Consider the following 24,035-nt stretch of genomic DNA (forward strand, 5'->3'; position numbering starts at 1 on the left):
GACCGCCGTCATATAGCTGGGAATATTGCTGAGTGTGGCGTTAAACAACCGAGAAACAAATCAGTTGTGTCTTTGAATGGTGATGTACATTTTGGCCGTCTCTCATCACACCTGGCACATGATGAACCTCAGGCGACAGAGTGAGTGAGTGAGTTTGGATTAACGCGGCTTTGAACAGCACCCCAGTTATATCACGGCATGTCAGCTTAATGTGGGAGGAAAGCCTGCAGTAGCAGCTCTCAGGCCACTGTGGTGAGAGATGTTGGAAGCCACAGTCTAGTGCTCTTTGAGGCAAGAACCACCCATCCTCAGGACAATAGGCTCCTAAAGCCCTGATCAATGAAATGTCCACCAACAAACCAAACAAAGGCAACATAAGGTAAATAAAAATTTATTTCACTTGTTCAACTTCAAAGAAGCATTGTTACATCGAATACTTTTATATGATTTTGTTGTGAAAGCATGTTTGACTTTCAGGAACAACACATGTGGCATTAATTTGTCTGTGAATGGTACAAATTTGAAGTCAAATTAACCTTCTTTGATGAACTTCATGAGTTTCTGCAAATATGCTCTCATAACGGTCTCTTGTTTCTTTTGACAAAATAATGACATTCACATTTAAGAAAAATACTTTCTTTAAATTACTGTTGTATATTTAAATGGAATTACAAAATTAAAATGACGGCTATAAGTGTACTTTATGACAGTCATCCAATAAGTAAACATGATAAATGAAATACGGTATAAAAACAATAAATACCACGTCATAATACTCTTGCATAATCTGAGTAACACTTTTTATACTTATAATTGATGGTATCAAAATTTGTACATGAGAGCATGAGGTGAACGAGCGGAGTAACAACTTGATGGTACATGTATCAATATTTGTACATGAGTGTGAGGTGAACGAGCCAAGTAACAATGACATGAGCACAAACTGGGGAACACAACAATGAACAAGACAAAGAGAAGGTTTTCATGTACGAGGACAGCCAAATTGGCCCATCAAACCAAAAAAACATGTTTCCATCCTATAATTGACAACAGTGGCACTTGTTTAAACACGTCGTATTAGGGTATGTTTGGCTTGATAAGAACTAGACCTTTACACACATGTCAACAAAATGATAAACCAAACAACCCAATTTCCACTTATGTCAGACTTTCCTGACTGAACGATATTGTTAATATGTACAGATAGATCAGCAATGTCAGAATATTTTCAGTTTATCACGTTATGGATTGAAAACGCAAAATGCAAAATGTATATCATATACTTGATAAAATACTGCGTAACCTGCCTTGGAGAGGAATAAATTTATCGGTGGGGGAATATATCTCTTATACCCCGCTATGAGCAATACAGGCTGCACATGCATATCTGAGAGACAGAATAAATCCCTTATACCCCACTTCAAAGCAAAAAGCCACCGCTTTTTCCTTTTTCCGAGCCAATGGAGGTCATGTGACATGGCACAATCTAACCTCAGCTCAATCGAAAAGCTGTTTTCTATCAATTTTGAATTTGTTTGAATTCTTTTACAAAGTCATCTTAAAACATGTCAGTAGGATAAATTCGCTGTAGCAGGATCACAAGGGCTACATGGGGTTTTATTCGTCCCTCATTAGGTTTTATAGGAGTCAGATAACATGTTTTATCCCTCACATCAGCTTTCAGTTGACATTGGTTGTAAGTAGTTGCAGAATGATCGGGAATGCTGATGAGGTTTGGAGGTTGGTGTTTTGTTTTGGCTAAAATAACAAATACTTTACATGATGGCCAACTCGAACACATTTGTCACAAACCAGAAGATGAAGACAGGATAGATAAGTCAGATGAAAGACCATTGATGAACCACAGTAAGATGTTACGATAATTACATGCCAGGGAATATCAGCTATATCATATCAAAGTCTATATATAAATATAATCATGCCTCCATATATTGTGCTTGCAGCTTCCTCATTGGTGGAAGGACGATGAGAGTGTAGACATACTCCACACACTTCAAAAGCATAACACAGATGCTTATGTAACAAGGAACAATCTCTGGACCAAAGATGCCTTCGTTTATTCGATTATTCACCACCTATATACATGTATATGTGTCAGGCTTATACTGTATTGAGCAGTTCAGTAAGCGCCGGGATCCACAACGCCCAGACAAGTGACATCATGCATGATCTTACAAACAGCCAAGATGATATCTAACATTGAGCCATGCTTCAGCGATACGATCACCACATTTAGGAAATCTCCATTTCATATATGCTACTCATAAGAAGTTAAACAACACCCGATCTTTCAATACAACTATAGTAATCTTCAAGGTATACTACTCAGAAGAAGTTAAACAACACCCAAATTTGTCATATGAATATAGTCAATTTGTCATCGCATGACATGACAGATTGACTATAATCATATGAATAAATTGGATGTTCTTTAACTGCTTTTGAGTTGTATACCTTGGAGAAAACAATTGAGTCCGAAACATTACAAGACAAAGACAGCGATGAACAATAAAAACAAAAACAGATAAAAAACAAAATTAGTTTGAATCCCTAAAAGCAAGTTGATAATACTGAGTATAGTTGATGTAGTTTAATGCAATCAACATAAAATCAGTGATAGTAATTACGACACATACAGTTAGGGAAGCACACTGATGAACACACACAAGCGTAGCACATCGGGGGATTTGTTTTGTTCATGTACGATCAGTGTTACAGATCTAGTTTCAGTGGTATGAATTCATGCAGAGCAGAGAATTCACTTCTATGAGCAGACAAGTTATTTCAAGTAAAAAACAACAACTTGTTTTCTTATCAATGTCGTTAGAACTATCCGTCTCTGTACCATTATCATCAAACTTTACACGTCAGGCTCCTACAGAGTTACTTCCCTTCTATACATTGTAAGACGAACAGACATCCCTGAGATGATACCCTTGTAGCACAGGCTCACTGCTCCATCAATCCTTGCCTCATTCCTTGAATCAATGCCAGCACCCAAACATTCACAAGTCCCATCTATAACACAGTTCTCATTGAGGAATGAGGGTCTGGATCTTCTGCTTACAGTCTGTTTCCTGTGAAGAGAAAAAGGTGATATGATAATAAAATCTATATGCAAAACAATGGACACTTAAATGAATGAACTATTGTCAGTAGTGAGTGAGTGAGGTTTTAGGCCGCTTTTAGCAACATTCCAGCAATATCGACAGGGGACACCAGAAATGGGCTTCACACATTGTATCCATGTTGTGGGAATCAAACCAGGGCCTTCTGCTTTAACCACTAGGCTACCCCACCGCCCCTTTTGCGAGTAACAAAATCAAACCACCTTCAATTATCTGTTGAATGCACTGACTTTCTTGAAGGCCTCATGTGTGACTTCATTTCACTTCTACAATAATAACCAAACCACACAAACTGCTGAGCGCGGCGTTAAACAACAAACCAACATACCAACCCTACCAGTCAAAGACCGGAAGACATGGAGGATGGGCTCACGGCCACATGGCTGTTGTGGTTACCTGTTTTTAGCGGCCTCATGGCCGGTGTTTTGTTCTCCTTAGTGTGCTGAAAGACATGGAGGATGGGCTCACTGCCACATGGCTGTTGTGGTTACCTGTTTTTAGCGGCCTCATGGCCGGTGTTTTGTTCTCCTTAGTGTGCTGGAAGGCATGGACGATGGGCTCACTGCCACATGGCTGTTGTGGTTACCTGTTTTTAGCGGACTCATGGCCGGTGTTTTGTTCTCCTTAGTGTGCTGAAAGACATGGAGGATGGGCTCACTGCCACATGGCTGTTGTGGTTACCTGTTTTTAGCGGACTCATGGCCGGTGTTTTGTTCTCCTTAGTGTGCTGGAAGGCATGGAGGATGGGCTCACTGCCACATGGCTGTTGTGGTTACCTGTTTTTAGCGGCCTCATGGCCGGTGTTTTGTTCTCCTTAGTGTGCTAAAAGACATGGAGGATGGGCTCACTGCCACATGGCTGTTGTGGTTACCTGTTTTTAGCGGCCTCATGGCCGGTGTTTTGTTCTCCTTAGTGTGCTGGAAGGCATGGAGGATGGGCTCACTGCCACATGGCTGTTGTGGTTACCTGTTTTTAGCGGCCTCATGGCCGGTGTTTTGTTCTCCTTAGTGTGCTGGAAGGCATGGAGGATGGGCTCACTGCCACATGGCTGTGGTGGTTACCTGTTTTTAGCGGCCTCATGGCCGGTGTTTTGTTCTCCTTAGTGTGCTGGAAGGCATGGAGGATGGGCTCACTGCCACATGGCTGTTGTGGTTACCTGTTTTTAGCGGCCTCATGGCTGGTGTTTTGTTCTCCTTAGTGTGCTAAAAGACATGGAGGATGGGATCACGGCCACATGGCTGTTGTGGTTACCTGTTTTTAGCGGACTCATGACCGGTGTTTTGTTCTCCTTAGTGTGCTAAAAGACATGGAGGATGGGGTCACTGCCACATGGCTGTTTTAGTTACCTGATTTTAGCGGACTCATGGCCGGGGTTTTGTTCTCCTTAGTGTGCTGGAAGGCTTTGGAGGGGTCGAACTTGGTGCGGCACTGTGACTGGGAGAGTCGGTCTTCGCTCCGCCGATCCAGCTGCCTCTTTTGTTTGCGGGCCTGCTCTCGCAACTGCATCACCTCCTAGAGGGTTTCCATAGAAGGATTGAAAGAAGCAAGAAATGCATAGTGTGAGTTAGGATAAGCTGAAAAATTTGATAATTACTGCATCCTTTATCACAAAAGTAACAATATGAAGACACTCCAGAAGACAAGCATCAATATCTTTGTGAACCTACCAAATTACTAGACAAATCTCAGGCTTAATCAAAGGTTAAAGATTGAGTTAATATCTTTGGCCCACCAGCACAAAGGGATCTTAGCACTAAGATCATCGTAACTCCCCTACTTTACACAGACTTACAATAGTCTTAGCGCTAAGATAATTGTAACTCCCCTACTTTAACACAGACTTATAATAGTCTTAGCGCTACGATTGTTTTGTGTGAGTGGGCCCTTGACTTGTAAAGGTCCAAACCTTTTTGAGCGTGTTGTTTTCCTCCTTGATCCTGACAATGTGTTTAATCTTCTGTTTTTGATTCTGGTGTCCGAGTAGTCGAGCATACTCGGTACTCAGCTTGTTGATCTCTGCCTGCGCATTAGCACTACAACCTGACAGCAACAACGGAACATGTCAGTCTTCACCAGCGTCACATTGAAACATCAACATGATGCATCTACAAACCCCATTGGATATATGTACCACAAAAGAATTGATATCAATAATAACCTTTTCTATTCCATGGCCCCACAAGTCTAACTCTGAGTGAGTGAGTTTGATTCTAGTCGCTTTTAGCCATATTCCAGTAATATCAGGGCGGGGAACATAAAAAATGGGCTTCACACATTGTACCCATGTCAGGAATCGAACCCCGGTCTTCAACGTGGCGGCGAACGCTTTAACCACTGGGCTACCCCACTCCCCCAGGGCCCCAGAAGAAAGGAGGTCACAAACACCACATGTAAACCATTATTAATTTTACTTCAACAACCAAATTAGGGATGTCTTCATGGTAGGTAACATTTCTTTTCACATTTCAAGGAGTGTGCCTACCCCCAGGACCCAACCGCCCCTCCCCACACCACTGCGTCTTACCCAGTAAATACTGCCTCTCTGCCTCAAAGGCATCTATCTGATCCATGAAGGGCGCCACCTTCTCCTGGAGCTCCTGGTACAGGGTCTGCCACCTGGAGAAAAACAAACGTATCAACCAGTGATAAGCCACCGATAGGGTTAGCTTGCATAGCATAGCTGCCTCTGCCTGTTACACCTCTACACAGGCAATATTTCATAAATAGTTCTACCACATTGTAGAATAATGGACAGGACCCTCATTATAACTTACAGACTGAATCACTAAATAGAGGAAATCTGGTTAACATTATCTATCATGTTTCTGGCCTCTTATTTAAGTTTAAATTTGTATAAATAACTTTTACAAAACGTTCTACAAATTTAACATAGTGATTGAGTACCAGTAGCAACACCTACTTGTGTATTTCTTGTGTGAGAGCATCAACATCAGCTGTTGCAGCCTGCTCCTCAAACTGCTGTCTCAGCACTTCCACCTGCTGCTGATGCTGGTCCTGCATCTGCTCCACCTCCTGAGCCAGCGTGTTGTACTCTGACAAGCACCTGCAACACATGAACAATGACAAACACCTGCAACACATGAACAATGACAAGCACCTGCAACACATGAACAATGACAAGCACCTGCAACACATGAACAATGACAAGCACCTGCAACACATGAACAATGACAAGCACCTGCAACACATGAACAATGACAAGCACCTGCAACACATGAACAATGACAAGCACCTGCAACACATGAACAATGACAAGCACCTGCAACACATGAACAATGACAAGCACCTGCAACACATGAACAATGACAAGCACCTGCAACTCATGAACAATGACAAGCACCTGCAACACATGAACAATGACAAGCACCTGCAACACATGAACAATGACAAGCCTCTGCAACACATGAACAATGACAAGCACCTGCAACACATGAACAATGACAAGCACCTGCAACACATGAACAATGACAAGCACCTGCAACACATGAACAATGACAAGCACCTGCAACACATGAACAATGACAAACACCTGCAACACATGAACAATGACAAGCACCTGCAACACATGAACAATGACAAACACCTGCTACACCTGAACAATGACAAGCACCTGCAACACATGAACAATGACAAGCACCTGCAACACATGAACAATGACAAACACCTGCTACACCTGAACAATGACAAACACCTGCAACACATGAACAATGACAAGCACCTGCAACACATGAACAATGACAAGCACCTGCAACACATGAACAATGACAAACACCTGCTACACCTGAACAATGACAAGCACCTTCAACACCTGAACAATGACAAGCACCTGCAACACATGAACAATGACAAGCACCTGCAACACATGAACAATGACAAGCCTCTGCAACACCTGAACAATGACAAGCCTCTGCAACACCTGAACAATGACAAACACCTGCTACACATGAACAATGACAAGCCTCTGCAACACCTGAACAATGACAAGCACCTGCAACACCTGAACAATGACAAGCCTCTGCAACACATGAACAATGACAAGCACCTACTACACATGAACAATGACAAGCACCTGCAACACCTGAACAATGACAAGCCTCTGCAACACCTGAACAATGACAAGCCTCTGCAACACCTGAACAATGACAAGCCTCTGCAACACCTGAACAATGACAAACACCTGCAGCACATGAACAATGACAAGCCTCTGCAACACCTGAACAATGACAAGCACCTGCAACACCTGAACAATGACAAGCCTCTGCAACACATGAACAATGACAAGCACCTGCAACACATGAACAATGACAAGCACCTGCAACACATGAACAATGACAAGCACCTGCAACACATGAACAATGACAAGCACCTGCAACACATGAACAATGACAAACACCTGCAACACCTGAACAATGACAAACACCTGCAACACATGAACAATGACAAGCACCTGCAACACATGAACAATGACAAGAACCTGCAACACATGAACAATGACAAGCACCTGCAACACCTGAACAATGACAAACACCTGCAACACATGAACAATGACAAACACCTGCAACACATGAACAATGACAAGCACCTGCTACACATGAACAATGACAAGCACCTGCAACACATGAACAATGACAAGCACCTGCAACACATGAACAATGACAAGCAACTGCAACACCTGAACAATGACAAGCACCTGCTACACATGAACAATGACAAGCACCTGCAACACATGAACAATGACAAGCCTCTGCAACACCTGAACAATGACAAGCACCTGTTACACATGAACAAGGACAAGCACCTGTCTCTCTCCTCACTGAGAGCCTACATCTCCCCGATACCCGACCACCTACAGTGTCTGTCAGAGCTGTACCTGTCCCGCTCCTCACTGACAGCCTGCATCTTCCCGATACCTGACCACCTACTGTCTGTCAGAGCTGTACCTGTCCCGCTCCTCACTGACAGCCTGCATCTCCCCGATACCCGACCTCCTACTGTCTGTCAGATCTGTACCTGTCCCGCTCCTCACTGACAGCCTGTATCTCCCCGATACCCGACCTCCTACTGTCTGTCAGAGCTGTACCTGTCCCGCTCCTCACTGACAGCCTGCATCTCCCCGATACCCGACCTCCTACTGTCTGTCAGAGCTGTACCTGTCCCGCTCCTCACTGACAGCCTGCATCTCCCCGATACCCGACCTCCTACTGTCTGTCAGAGCTGTACCTGTCCCGCTCCTCACTGACAGCCTGTATCTCCCCATACCCGACCTCCTACTGTCTGTCAGAGCTGTACCTGTCCCGCTCCTCACTGACAGCCTGCATCTCCCTGATACCCGACCTCCTACTGTCTGTCAGAGCTGTACCTGTCCCGCTCCTCACTGAGAGCCTGCATCTCCCCGATACCCAACCACCTACTGTCTGTCAGAGCTGTACCTGTCTCGCTCCTCACTGACAGCCTGCTGCTGTTGCTGTAGCGATGCCACTCTCCGCTCCTGTTCCAGTTTGACAACCAACAGCTGGGCCACCTCACTCTCTGCCATCACCAACTGACTCCGCACCTCGCCCACCGCCTGCGTTGACGACAGCCTGATGCTGAAACATCAACACCATGACTGAAACACCCTTTAAAGCACAAATGACACTTGCTGCTGATACAGTAACAGAATTTATTCAAAGTGCTACGGCAACCAAGTCCTGTTATCACTATTCAATGAACTTTAGAAATGGCGTGTAACTGCAAACAGAGACATGATTTTCAACATGTACCGCAAGAAAAAACTGGAATCTGTTGTTATAAAATGAGTGAGTGAGTGTATGAGTGTATGAGTGAGTGAGTGAGTGAGTGAGTGAGTGAAACCGACTGCCCCTGTCATAAAATGAAAGCATCCATGCAGCAGAAGTGCAATGGTCCCAGCAGTTTGACGGACATGACAGGCAACATGGGTTTCACACAATGTATTCTGACAAGTCAAGGTGACTTGACAGGCCAACGTTACATTACTTTCCTGCCCATTGTTGCACCAGTTCTGAGAGAGTTGAATGAAACTAAGTTCCAGACCGTGTGGGACTGGATTACCTTCATCAGCAGGGAGTGACCATATTACCATTGCTAATCAAATCCGTTACGTTTACCAGCCAATCTAGAGCAACTTGACGATGCCTCACAATGGTGTAGCATTCCAAGGGAGACAATTCAACCTCTATCATGCCCTAGTGTCAAGGGTGAAGAGGGGATTGGGTGAGATACCATCATTTGTTTGTCATTTTCCTGCTGTATGTGTTAGTAAATTGTTCTCAGTATCTAATGAATATGAAATTCATTTACATATTCTTCCCAGTATATGTGAAAATACTGACTGCCATCAAATATCTCCACTAACCTTTCTACATCTTCCAAGAGTTTCGACTTCTCCGTCTGAAGCAACTCCACCTGCACCTGTAGGTCAGCGACAACAGTCTTTGTCTTCTCCCCCTCCTTCACAGCCCCCTTCAGGGAACTCAGGTCTGCCTCCGTGGTCGTCTTGTACCTGCACAAGTACATAACCCACATTATATCTACAGGTCTGCCTCCGTGGTCGTCTTGTACCTGCACAAGAACATAACCCACATTATATCTACAGGTCTGCCTCCGTGGTCGTCTTGTACCTGCACAAGAACATAACCCAGATCAGATCTACAGGTCTGACTCGGTGGTCGTCTTGTACCTGCACAAGAACATAACCCACATTATATCTACAGGTCTGCCTCCATGGTCGTCTTGTACCTGCACAAGAACATAACCCACATTATATCTACAGGTCTGCCTCCATGGTCGTCTTGTACCTGCACAAGAACATAACCCAGATCAGATCTACAGGTCTGCCTCCGTGGTCGTCTTGTACCTGCACAAGAACATAACCCAGATCAGATCTACAGGTCTGCCTCCGTGGTCGTCTTGTACCTGCACAAGAACAAAACCCACATCATATCTACAGGTCTGCCTCCGTGGTCCTCTTGTACCTGCACAAGAACATAACCCAGATCAGATCTACAGGTCTGACTCGGTGGTCGTCTTGTACCTGCACAAGAACATAACCCAGATCATTTCTACAGGTCTGACTCGGTGGTCGTCTTGTACCTGCACAAGAACATAACCCAGATCAGATCTACAGGTCTGACTCGGTGGTCGTCTTGTACCTGCACAAGAACATAACCCAGATCAGATCTACAGGTCTGACTCGGTGGTCGTCTTGTACCTGCACAAGAACATAACCCACATCATATCTACAGGTCTGCCTCCGTGGTCGTCTTGTACCTGCACAAGAACATAACCCAGATCAGATCTACAGGTCTGACTCGGTGGTCGTCTTGTACCTGCACAAGAACATAACCCAGATCAGATCTACAGGTCTGACTCGGTGGTCGTCTTGTACCTGCACAAGAACATAACCCAGATCATTTCTACAGGTCTGACTCGGTGGTCGTCTTGTACCTGCACAAGAACATAACCCACATCAGATCTACAGGTCTGCCTCCGTGGTCGTCTTGTACCTGCACAAGAACATAACCCACATCATATCTACAGGTCTGCCTCCGTGGTCGTCTTGTACCTGCACAAGAACATAACCCAGATCAGATCTACAGGTCTGACTCGGTGGTCGTCTTGTACCTGCACAAGAACATAACCCAGATCAGATCTACAGGTCTGACTCGGTGGTCGTCTTGTACCTGCACAAGAACATAACCCAGATCATTTCTACAGGTCTGACTCGGTGGTCGTCTTGTACCTGCACAAGAACATAACCCACATCAGATCTACAGGTCTGCCTCCGTGGTCGTCTTGTACCTGCACAAGAACATAACCCACATCATATCTACAGGTCTGCCTCCGTGGTCGTCTTGTACCTGCACAAGAACATAACCCAGATCATATCTACAGGTCTGACTCGGTGGTCGTCTTGTACCTGCACAAGAACATAACCCAGATCATATCTACAGGTCTGACTCGGTGGTCGTCTTGTACCTGCACAAGAACATAACCCAGATCATATCTACAGGTCTGCCTCCGTGGTCGTCTTGTACCTGCACAAGAACATAACCCAGATCAGATCTACAGGTCTGACTCGGTGGTCGTCTTGTACCTGCACAAGAACATAACCCAGATCAGATCTACAGGTCTGACTCGGTGGTCGTCTTGTACCTGCACAAGAACATAACCCAGATCATTTCTACAGGTCTGACTCCGTGGTCGTCTTGTACCTGCACAAGAACATAACCCACATCATATCTACAGGTCTGTCTCCGTGGTCGTCTTGTACCTGCACAAGAACATAACCCAGATCAGATGTACAGGTCTGACTCGGTGGTCGTCTCGTTCCTGCACAAGAACATAACCCACATCATATCTACAGGTCTGACTCGGTGGTCGTCTTGTACCTGCACAAGAACATAACCCACATCATTTCTACAGGTCTGACTCGGTGGTCGTCTTGTACCTGCACAAGAACATAACCCAGATCATATCTACAGGTCTGACTCGGTGGTCGTCATGTTCCTGCACAAGAACATAACCCACATCATATCTACAGGTCTGACTCGGTGGTCGTCTTGTTCCTGCTCAAGAACATAACCCAGATCATATCTACAGGTCTGACTCGGTGGTCGTCTTGTTCCTGCACAAGAACATAACCCACATCATATCTACAGGTCTGACTCGGTGGTCGTCTTGTACCTGCACAAGAACATAACCCACATCATATCTACAGGTCTGACTCGGTGGTCGTCTTGTACCTGCACAAGAACATAACCCACATCATATCTACAGGTCTGACTCGGTGGTCGTCTTGTACCTGCACAAGAACATAACCCAGATCATATCTACAGGTCTGCCTCCGTGATCGTGGAAAGTTTTTACGTATCCTAAACTGGCTTCCACAGGAGTTGCAATTCATTTATCAAATACTAAAACAAAAGCATGTTTCAGTTTCACTGGTCTAGTGGTTTCTGAGGAGATGTTTCAGTTTCACTGGTCTAGTGGTTTCTGAGGAGATGTTTCAGTTTCACTGGTCTAGTGGTTTCTGAGGAGATGTTTCAGTTTACTGGTCTAGTGGTTTCTGAGGAGATATTTCGGACACAGGCCAGACAGACAGGCGATGACAAAAGCTTACTTGACTTTCAGTTGATCTGACATGAAAAATACTGCCCTGAACAATGACTACAATTAACAGTTTTAGCAACTTTGACAAACAAAAGTTTTCATGTGAAGACTTACGTGTCAAACGTCTTTGAAAGTGCAGTGTTTTCAGCCTGAGCTTCTGCCAGCTGAGATGCCAGGTCAGACTTGAACTCCTCAAACAGTTTGCGTTCGTTGCTCGTCTTCTCCTCCAGGGCAGCAAACCTCTCACTGGTGCAGGCGGTGTCGAACAGGTTCTCCGACGACAGCCTGAACAACACACCTTACACATCAAACGATCGAGAGATGCAGAGACGCTACAGAGGGTTCAGGCTACTGCACAGTTACAGGAAGTGAGGTTGTACCATCATAAGTGGTTGTACAATCATAAGTGGTTGTATAGTCATGTGGGGTTGTATCATTATGTGAGGTTGTACCATCATAAGTGGTTGTATTGTCATGTGGGGTTGTATCATCATAAGTGGTTGTATAGTCATGTGGGGTTGTATCATTATGTGAGGTTGTACCATCATAAGTGGTTGTATTGTCATGTGGGGTTGTATCATCATAAGTGGTTGTATAGTCATGTGGGGTTGTATCATTATGTGAGGTTGTACCATCATAAGTGGTTGTATTGTCATGTGGGGTTGTATCATCATAAGTGGTTGTATAGTCATGTGGGGTTGTATCATTATGTGAGGTTGTACCATCATAAGTGGTTGTATTGTCATGTGGGGTTGTATCATTATGTGAGGTTGTACCATCATAAGTGGTTGTATTGTCATGTGGGGTTGTATCATCATAAGTGGTTGTATAGTCATGTGGGGTTGTATCATTATGTGAGGTTGTACCATCATAAGTGGTTGTATTGTCATGTGGGGTTGTATCATCATAAGTGGTTGAGCATCATGAGCATTGATCCACGCAATTTGGTTACAATGACATGCATTAACCAAGTCAGCGAGCCTGACCACCCAATCCGCATCTTACGGCAAGCATGGGTTGCTGAAGACTTATTCTAACCTGGATCTTCATGGGTATCTATCATGTGGGGTTGTATCATCATAAGTGGTTGTATCATCATAAGTGGGGTTGTATCATCATAAGTGGTTGTATCATCATAAGTGGGGTTGTATCATCATAAGTGGTTGTATGGGGTTGTATGTACCTGTCTCCCTCCTCCCTGCTAATGGCCTGTATGTACCTGTCTCTCTCCTCCCTGTTAATGGCCTGTATGTACCTGTCTCTCTCCTCCCTGCTAATGACCTGTATGTACCTGTCTCTCTCCTCCCTGCTAATGACCTGTATGTAACTGTCTCCCTCCTCCCTGCTAATGGCCTGCATGTACCTGTCTCTCTCCTCCCTGCTAATGGCCTGTATGTACCTGTCTCTCTCCTCCCTGTTAATGGCCTGTATGTACCTGTCTACCTCCTCCCTGCTAATGGCCTGTATGTACCTGTCTCTCTCCTTCCTGCTAATGGCCTGTATGTGAGTGAGTGAATATTGCTTAACCCCGCTTCAGCAATTTTGCAGCTATTTGCGGCGAAAAATGTCTTTTGTGTAATCATATATCAACCAATATAATAAAAGTGATGTTGAAAATCAGTAAAATCTGAGTCATGTATCAAATGGCCTGTATGTACCTGTCTCTCTCCTCCCTAAGAGCCTCCTTCTCAGCCTCCAGCTTCTTGAGGCTCTGCTGCTGACTGTTCTTCACCTCCCTCAACTGGGTTACCTCCCTTTCAGCCTCCACCAGGTGGCCTTGCAGCTCCCCCTGTTTCTCCATCATGTCCGCCCTCAGGCTGTGGACAACACACGCACCGATACAGTCCTCATACTTTCATGGACGAGAGTTCAATGACAAATATAGCAACAGGCTTACCTACAATATTTGCTTGTATATCATGGACACTTTCTTTATAAAAAATACAGTAATGTAACTAATAATAGTGAGTGAGTGAGTGAGCAAGCATGGTATCACTCCGCTTTTAGCAATATTCCAGCAATACAAGCACTGGGGACACTAAAATTGGGCTTCACACATTGTACCCATGTCGGAATTGAACCCAGGTTTTCAGCAAGACGAGCGAACACTTTCACCAGACATTGGGGTCTACAGGTGACCGAGTCAGGTGTCGGGATATTGGGGTCTACAGGTGACCGAGTCAGGTGTCGGGATATTGGGGTCTACAGTTGACCGAGTCAGGTGTCGGGATATTGGAGTCTACAGGTGACCAAGTCAGGTGTCGGGATATTGGGGTCTACAGGTGACCGAGTCAGGTGTCGGGATATTGGGGTCTACAGGTGACCGAGTCAGGTGTCGGGATATTGGGGTCTACAGGTGACCGAGTCAGGTGTCGGGATATTGGGGTCTACAGGTGAACGAGTCAGGTGTCGGGATATTGGGGTCTACAGGTGAACGAGTAAGGTGTCGGGATATTGGGGTCTACAGGTGACCGAGTCAGGTGTCGGGATATTGGGGTCTACAGGTGAACGAGTAAGGTGAGTCAGGTGTCGGGATATTGGGGTCTACAGGTGACCGAGTCAGGTGTCAGGATATTGGGGTCTACAGGTGAACGAGTCAGGTGTCGGGATATTGGGGTCTACAGGTGAACGAGTCAGGTGTCGGGATATTGGGGTCTACAGGTGACCGAGTCAGGTGTCGGGATATAGGGGTCTACAGGTGAACGAGTAAGGTGTCGGGATATTGGGGTCTACAGGTGACCGAGTCAGGTGTCGGGATATAGGGGTCTACAGGTGAACGAGTAAGGTGTCGGGATATTGGGGTCTACAGGTGACCGAGTCAGGTGTCGGGATATTGGGGTCTACAGGTGAACGAGTAAGGTGAGTCAGGTGTCGGGATATTGGGGTCTACAGGTGACCGAGTCAGGTGTCGGGATATTGGGGTCTACAGGTGACCGAGTCAGGTGTCGGGATATAGGGGTCTACAGGTGAACGAGTAAGGTGTCGGGATATTGGGGTCTACAGGTGACCGAGTCAGGTGTCGGGATATTGGGGTCTACAGGTGAACGAGTAAGGTGAGTCAGGTGTCGGGATATAGGGGTCTACAGGTGAACGAGTAAGGTGTTGGGATATTGGGGTCTACAGGTGACCGAGTCAGGTGTCGGGATATAGGGGTCTACAGGTGAACGAGTAAGGTGTCGGGATATTGGGGTCTACAGGTGACCGAGTCAGGTGTCGGGATATTGGGGTCTACAGGTGAACGAGTAAGGTGAGTCAGGTGTCGGGATATTGGGGTCTACAGGTGACCGAGTCAGGTGTCGGGATATTGGGGTCTACAGGTGAACGAGTCAGGTGTCAGGATATTGGGGTCTACAGGTGACCGAGTCAGGTGTCGGGATATTGGGGTCTACAGGTGAACGAGTCAGGTGTCAGGATATTGGGGTCTACAGGTGACCGAGTCAGGTGTCGGGATATTGGGGTCTACAGGTGACCGAGTCAGGTGTCAGGATATTGGGGTCTACAGGTGAACGAGTCAGGTGTCGGGAAATTGGGGTCGATAGGTGAATGAGTCATGTGTCGGAATATTTGGGTCTACAGGTGACCGAGTGAGGTGTCGGGATATTGTGTGCAGCCTGCAGCCCTACATCTGCCCAGGTGTCGAGTACCGACCTGCCAAGTGCCTTCTCTGTCTTCAGTAATGTGTTCCTGGTGTCCTGGAGCTCCGTGGTCAGTTCCGCCCGACTGGACTGCAGCGTGGACTGGGCCTGGGTCAGTGAATTCCTGGCATCTCGTAGTTTCTCCTTCAGAGCATGCTCTGCCATCTCCTTCTCCGTCTCTATCCTGAAGGATAAGGAGACACTTGTATTAATCTCAGCACAAATTGCTCAATCATAGTGTGACAATGTAGGGATTTCACAACAATTTTGGTGGCGGATTGAAAAAAGTGGTTTGTTTTGTAACGCCGCACTCAGCAATATTCCAGCTATATGACAGCGGTCTGTAAATTTGTTGAGTCTGGACCAGACAATCCAGTGATTGACATCATCAGCATGAATGGACACAGTTTGGATGCGATGACATGCATCAAACAAGTCACCAAGTCTGACCACCCGATCCCGTTAGCCGCCTCTTACAACAAGCATAGTCGCCTTTTATGGCAAGCATGGGTTGCCGAAGGCCTATTCTACCCCTGATCTTCATGGGTGGAAAGAAGTGGTAATTAGTACCAAAATCCAACCTTGCTCTTCTGACAACATTGACTCGTTACTACAGCTCATCCTACTAAAAACATACCTATTGACCAACTCCTGCAGCTTATCTGACAACATACCTATTGACCAACTCCTGCAGCTAATCTGACAACATACCTGTTGACCAGATAATCTGACAACATACCTGTTGACAAGCTCCTGCAGCTAATCTGACAACATACCTATTGACTAACTCCCACAGCTAATCTGGCAACATACCTGTTGACCAGATAATCTGACAACATACCTGTTGACCAGCTCCTGCAGCTAATCTGACAACATACCTATTGACCAACTCCCACAGCTAATCTAACAACATACCTATTGACTAACTCCCACAGCTAATCTGACAACATACCTATTGACCAGCTCCTGCAGCTAATCTGACAACATACCTATTGACCAGCTCCTGCAGCTAATCTGACAACATACCTATTGACCAGCTCCTGCAGCTAATCTGACAACATACCTATTGACCAGCTTCTGCAGCTAATCTAACAACATACCTGTTGACCAGCTCCTGCAGCTCGTTGGCCTGCTGCTGCATGTCCTCTAGCTTCTGGACGAGGTCCTGTCTCACACTGTCCCACTGTCCCCTCTCTCTTTCTCCTTCCTGACCCAAGACAACCAGCTTCTCCTCATACTGCTGTCTCTCACTCTCCTTCTCCGCAGCCAACCTGAAATGGTCACCTCAACACTTGAAGCAGGAGCAGTGACAGACCCACAGTGTGTGGAGTGACATAGGTCCACAGATGGCACGGTCACACACAACCCAAACTGACATGACTGCAATGTGAGATTTGTTTGTTGATTGTTCAATGCCCCATTCAGCTGAACACATTAATAGCAGACATTTCAATAACAGCTGGCCCTACAGACATTTCAATAACAGCCGGCCCTGCAGACATTTCAAGAACAGCCGGCCCTACAGACATTTCAATAACAGCTGGCCCTACAGACATTTCAATAACAGCTGGTCCTACGGACATTTCAATAACAGCTGGAAGTCCGAACACTTCAATAACAGCTGGCTCTACAGACATTTCAATAACAGCTGGCCCTGCAGACATTTCAATAACAGCTGGCCCTCCAGACATTTCAATAACAGCTGGCCCTACAGACATTTCAATAACAGCTGGCCCTGCAGACATTTCAATAACAGCTGGCCCTACAGACATTTCAATAACAGCTGGCCCTGCAGACATTTCAATAACAGCTGGCCCTCCAGACATTTCAATAACAGCCGGCCCTACAGACATTTCAATAACAGCAAGCCCTGCAGACATTTCAATAACAGCTGGCCCTCCAGACATTTCAATAACAGCCGGCCCTACAGACATTTCAATAACAGCTGGCCCTACAGACATTTCAATAACAGCTGGCCCTACAGACATTTCAATAACAGATGGCCCTGCAGACATTTCAATAACAGCTGGCCCTACAGACATTTCAATAACAGCTGGCCCTACGGACATTTCAATAACAGCCGGCCGTACAGACATTTCAATAACAGCCGGCCCTACAGACATTTCAATAACAGCCGGCCCTACAGACATTTCAATAGCAGCTGGAAGTACGAACACTTCAATAACAGCTGGCCTAGGGACACTTGAGAAACAACTGGCCCTCCAGACACTTCGGAAACAGCTGACCCAGGGCCACAGATCAACAACCGATGCCTACAACACATACTTTGCTACATCCTCCATCGCCGCGTTGAGCTCCTCGGTGACCATGTTGAGGTTCCGCTTGTACTCCGTCAGCTGTGCCACCGTCTCCACCTTCTCGGCCTTCACCTGCTCCAGTGTCTCCTCCAGCTGTGTCAGCGTCCGCTCCCGTGCTGTCCCCTCAGCCTCACTCTTCACCGCCATGATCTGCAGCTGTTGCTCCAGTCGCTCAACCTTCCCACAGACGTCACTCTCAGACTCACGGTACTTCTCCTCAAGCTCACTCAGCTTCTCACCTTCTCGCACAAGATCACGTTCATGCTGCATCTTTAAGTGTTCCAGCAGCTGTTCCTTAATCTCAAGGTCAACATCAAGATCCTGCTTCTCAGCTTTCAGTTTGTCCACCTCACTCAAGAGGCTGTGCTTCGCCTCCAACAGTTCAGCCTTCTCCTCCTCCAGTTTCTCGATTCGTTCCAGATAGAGCTCAACAGTTTTCTTGTGTGATCCCGTGACCTCCGACAGCTGTGAACTCACAGATGACTCGGATCTCTCCGTCTCAGATAACCGACTCTGAAGTGTTTCTATGTGAGATGATTTTAAAGCAACCTGTTGTGTGAGGCTGTCAATTTTGTCCTGTGTTTCGTGAAGCAGAGCATTTTTGGACTTCACATCTCTTGCTTGAGAATCAACCAGCTCCTGAATCTCCTGCAGTGAGGATTTGCATTTGTCTAATTCAGCTGTCACATTCTCTGTGTTACCCTGGAAACAAGCATGCACTAGTGTTGGGAATTGGTCAAAATCTCAGGTATCGTCATTGGTTAGTACGCCACACTCAGCAATATTCCAACGATATTACCGCAGTTTGTAAATAATCAAGCCTGGACCAGACACTCCTGTATTTGACATGAGCATCAATCTATGCAATTGGGATATGATGACATGCAGCAACCAAGCCTGACCACCAGATCCCCTTAGTTGCCTCTTACGACAAAAATGGGTTCCTGAAGACCAATTCTCATCCAGATCTTCACAGGGGCATCACTGGTTCAAAAAAGCAACCAATGAGTGAGTAAAGCTGCTGGATCAATATGTCACTTATATCATGCCATGCCCCCAGATAATAAGAGACCTTTGAAGATCCGGGGTTAAAGTCTTCAGCAACCCATGCTGCCGTAAGTGGTGACTAACAGGATCGGTCAGACTTGCTGACTTGGTCGATGCATGTCATCGATCCCAACTGCATGGATCGATGCTCATGATGTCAATCACTATTGTCTAGTCCAGACTCGATTATTTACAGACTGCTGTCATACAGCGGAATATTGCGTTAAACAACAACAACAAAAACAAACAGTTAATGAGAGATTAATGATTGATCATGAACGCAAATAGCAAAAAGTAATGATGTGATTTCTTTCTTAGAAAAATTGTACACTCCTCTATTGAGAAACAAAACTCCAGTATCAGTCACGGAAATAACACTACAGTGGTTTTACATGTTCTATTCAATGTTATTGCGGCCACATTTCATTTAACATCTTAAAATGATCTCAAGTAATTGACCACAGATGTCACTGTGGAATCTTTGGTTGCACAATGACATCAACAATTCGAACATCACAAATATGTACAGCAGACTATATCAGACAAATGTATCTGTTGGTGTCTGTTGGTGTCTGTTTAGGTGTATTGGAAATAGATACTGGACTTCAGTAGACTTCAAGATTCAGTAAATTATCAGTAGAAATACAAAATGATAATGGGCTTTCTGAAGTGTGCATTCAAGTAAGACAAGGCTATCATCAAATCCTGCAATTCCACCAAACCTAATCCAGCTTCCAGACAAGGTGTGAAGTTGTTGAGTTTGGAAGCTGCCCTGATTAAAGTTATTTCTGGAAGTTGTCCCCATCTGAGCCCCACCTTGGCCTTGTTCAGTGACTGTATGAGATCCTTGTTGGTCTTCTGACTTGTCTCACACTCCACTCTCACCTCCTGTAGACTCGCTTTGGTCACCTGAAGCTCGGCAGCGGCTTTCTCGTACTCAGCCTTGTGGTGGCTCTGCTCCTCCGCTGTGGGAAACAAACAAGTTGTAGTCGGCAGTACCACAGCCACACACAGCCATACACGGCCATACGCGGCCACATACAGCCACACACAGCCACACACAGCCACACACAGCCATACACAACCATACACAGCCACACACAGCCACACACAACCATACACAGCCACACACAGCCATACACAGCCACACACAACCACACACAACCACACACAGCCACACACAACCACACACAGCCATACACAGCCACACACAACCACACACAGCCATACACAGCCATACACAGCCACACACAGCCACACACAACCACACACAGCCACACACAGCCACACACAGCCATACACAGCCACACACAGCCATACACAGCCACACACAGCCACACACAGCCACACACAGCCATACACAGCCATACACAGCCACACACAGCCATACACAGCCACACACAACCACACACAGCCACACACAGCCATACACAGCCACACACAACCACACACAGCCACACACAGCCATACACAGCCATACACAGCCACACACAGCCACACACAGCCATACACAGAAACACACACAGCCATACACAGCCATACACAGCCACACACAGCCATACAAGACCTAGACCTGGCAAACTGGTGGCTTACAGTGAGAGGACATTTGCTCCAGGTACACAAGGTGAGGTGAAATGGGGTTTGAGGTCATGTCCATGATCATTGCACTTATATAGCGATGTGCATGCACGTGTGTGGTGTGGGCGTGGTGTGGTGTGGTCAAGCAAAGATGCCTTTTATGGCAAGCATGGGTTGCTGAAGACCTATTCTACCCCGGATGTTCTTGGATCCCATTGGGGTGTACATGTATAATGTAACAACAATGTGGTAAGCTTATTTCATAGATAAATGCTATAGTTGAAAGATAAGAACCACCCCATGGGGATTCCTATTCATTGGTCATGGGACCATTGCTTGTCATGGGAGGCAGCTTCATGGATCAGGCGTCGTCAGGCTCAGTGACATAGGTGATTGAGTGCCATCTTACCTCCATGGTGTTGTGTCGCTCACAATATCAATCACTGGATTGTCTGCTCCAGACTTGATAATTTTCAGGCCACCGTCCTAGAGCTGGTATGGTGTTATAACAACCCCAAAAAATATAAAAAAATGATAAGGACACTTGTTGATGTCCTGCAAGCCTCACTCACCCAACGTCTGCTCCAACATTTGATACTTCTCAGTCAGACTTCGGATGTTCACGTTCATCATCTCCTCTCTTCTGTAAAACAAAGACATTCAAAGTTTGAAAACCACAGTGGACAACAAGGAACGTGATGGACATCTTCAGAATGTATAGAACTGAAAAAACAAAAACACATAGATTACGCCTACCTCTCCTGAATTGACATTGTGAGATTCTCTACCAACACCTACCTCTCCTGACAAGACCGTTAGAGATTCTCTAACGACACCTACCTCTACTGACTTGACCTTGAGAGATTGTGTCTATCTGACATAATATTGGATTAATGTGGTATCCATTTTGCCATGCAGAGTGACAAACGTTCTCGATTGTCAAAATGAAAAAAGAGCGAGTGAGTTGGGTTTAACACCGCTTTTAACATTATTCCAGTTATAACATGGCATGCTAGTTTAATGTGGGAGGAAAGCCCAAAGTGATGCAGGTCTCAGAAAATTACCACTTTGGTGAAATCCAAAAGCACGGGTATGGTGCTGACAAGCCTAGAAACATAGTCGGTGCAAACCAGGAATCAAACCCACAATCATAGGTACTAACCAAGTAAAGCATTCTTACACAGTGTTCATACAGTGAAAAGTCAGAAAGATTTTGGGATCTAATCCCATTTAACGCCATGTTTGAACTTACTCCTCGAGCTGCTCTATCTTCTCCATGTGTGTTGCCAGCTCTGCATTCGACTCGAACGACTGTTGTTCATAAATCTCTTTCTCATCGCTCAGTGCAAAAATCTCACCCTTGAGAGACCTACAATTTGGTAAATTGTAAATATTCTAATAAATTGTATATTTATATACTTATCCTAACTCACACTATGCATTTCTTCTTATTCTTCGAAACTGGTTTCAAAGTTTCCAGCTTCAAAAAACACCACTCACCCAACACATCCCATACACCACCAAGTCACCACTGTGATCACGGGTCACGAACCACTGCAATCCCGTGCTACACGACCCCTGCGATCTCATCATCTGACATATCCAGCACCCCTCACTCTCAAATCTATCACCCGGTGTTCGGGCACATACGCGAACAGAGAATATTGTTATTTTTTTCAATTTTACACGACTTCAACAACACTTCAGACACCACACCAGGATAGAAGAATAAAAAGGAATGCATAGTGTGAGATAGGATAAGATGAAAAATTGAGTCTTTTACTCCAAGACATCTCAAGTTTATTAAGTTCAAAAGGGACATGATTGATGGCATATTCATGTCCCCATTGCTCTAAAGTTATTTAAATTATTGTTTTAATTTCAAAGGACATGAACTTATGAAATATGTTATTTATATTTGATTTCCTGTCTAAGCTTACGGAAAGTCCTCTGAAGTATCATAAATGTATCAGCAGTGCATGTGATATAATATTCAGTATTCAGTACATGTGATACAGTATTCAGTACATGTGATATAGTATTCAGTATTCAGTACATGTGATATAGTATTCAGTACATGTGATATAGTATTCAGTATTCAGTACATGTGATATAGTATTCAGTATTCAGTAAATGTGATATAGTATTCAGTACATGTGATATAGTATTCAGTATTCAGTACATGTGATACAGTATTCAGTACATGTGATATAGTATTCAGTATTCAGTACATGTGATATAGTATTCAGTATTCAGGACATGTGATACAGTATTCAGTACGTGTGATACAGTATTCAGTACATGTGATATAGTATTCAGTACATGTGATATAGTATTCAGTACATGTGATACAGTATTCAGTATTCAGTAAATGTGATATAGTATGCAGTACATGTGACACAGAATTCAGTACATGTGATATAGTATGCAGTACATATGATACAGTTTTCAGTACATGTGATATAGTATGCAGTACATATGATACAGTTTTCAGTACATGTGATACAGTATTCAGTATTCAGTAAATGTGATATAGTATGCAGTACATGTGACACAGAATTCAGTACATGTGATATAGTATGCAGTACATATGATACAGTTTTCAGTACATGTGATACAGTATTCAGTACATGTGATACAGTATTCAGTACATATGATACAGTTTTCAGTACATGTGATACAGTATTCAGTACATGTGATATAGTATTCAGTACATGTGACATAGTATTCAGTACCTGATGGTGTCTTCACACTCCCACTGTTCCATGCGGAGACGAGTCACCGCCAGTTGCAGGCCTTTGTTCTGGGACTTCAGAGCATCTCTGTCAACACAACACAACACAACACAGTTGAATCAAGTGAATGTTACATCTGTGAACACAAAACAATCCATGGACTACACATCACAGCTGAATCAAGTGAATGCGAACCCTTCACATACACACAACAAACAAAGCATTTGAGGATTTTATCATGTGGAGACTGGCTTTGTTCATCTCCACAACTGTGTTATGCTAAGTACAGAAATGGCCTTGGTTTGAGTGAGTCAATAGGGTGTTAATGTGGTCTGTACTATACAACAAGATATAGTATTCAGTACATGTGATATCGGTGGTAACGTATTACTTAATGTAATTGGCCTTGGTTTGAGTGAG

The 24,035-nt window shown here is 45.0% G+C and overlaps 1 protein-coding gene across 1 annotated transcript in view; it reads right to left on the reverse strand.

Annotated features, from left to right (window-relative positions):
* Positions 1-375: 375 nt before the first annotated feature.
* The window catches only part of LOC124151365 (hyaluronan mediated motility receptor-like), a 36,600-nt gene continuing 12,940 nt past the window's right edge, over positions 376-24,035 (reverse strand). Inside the window, exons 10-25 of the mRNA XM_048384734.1 lie at positions 23,616-23,702; positions 22,133-22,249; positions 21,453-21,523; positions 20,119-20,267; positions 18,224-18,957; positions 17,038-17,208; positions 15,951-16,121; positions 13,961-14,119; positions 12,417-12,587; positions 9,547-9,693; positions 8,600-8,758; positions 6,070-6,213; positions 5,674-5,765; positions 5,056-5,189; positions 4,496-4,661; positions 376-3,098 (exon numbers count right to left, since the gene is read on the reverse strand). Coding sequence (XP_048240691.1) covers positions 3,085-3,098; positions 4,496-4,661; positions 5,056-5,189; positions 5,674-5,765; positions 6,070-6,213; positions 8,600-8,758; positions 9,547-9,693; positions 12,417-12,587; positions 13,961-14,119; positions 15,951-16,121; positions 17,038-17,208; positions 18,224-18,957; positions 20,119-20,267; positions 21,453-21,523; positions 22,133-22,249; positions 23,616-23,702 — 2,686 coding nt within the window. The 3' untranslated portion in view covers positions 376-3,084. The remainder of the gene's footprint in view (positions 3,099-4,495; positions 4,662-5,055; positions 5,190-5,673; positions 5,766-6,069; positions 6,214-8,599; positions 8,759-9,546; positions 9,694-12,416; positions 12,588-13,960; positions 14,120-15,950; positions 16,122-17,037; positions 17,209-18,223; positions 18,958-20,118; positions 20,268-21,452; positions 21,524-22,132; positions 22,250-23,615; positions 23,703-24,035) is intronic.

The sequence above is a fragment of the Haliotis rufescens genome, unplaced genomic scaffold (genome assembly GCF_023055435.1).
Source record: "Haliotis rufescens isolate VD_foot unplaced genomic scaffold, xgHalRufe1.0.p SCAF_50, whole genome shotgun sequence".
NCBI lineage: Eukaryota > Metazoa > Mollusca > Gastropoda > Lepetellida > Haliotidae > Haliotis > Haliotis rufescens.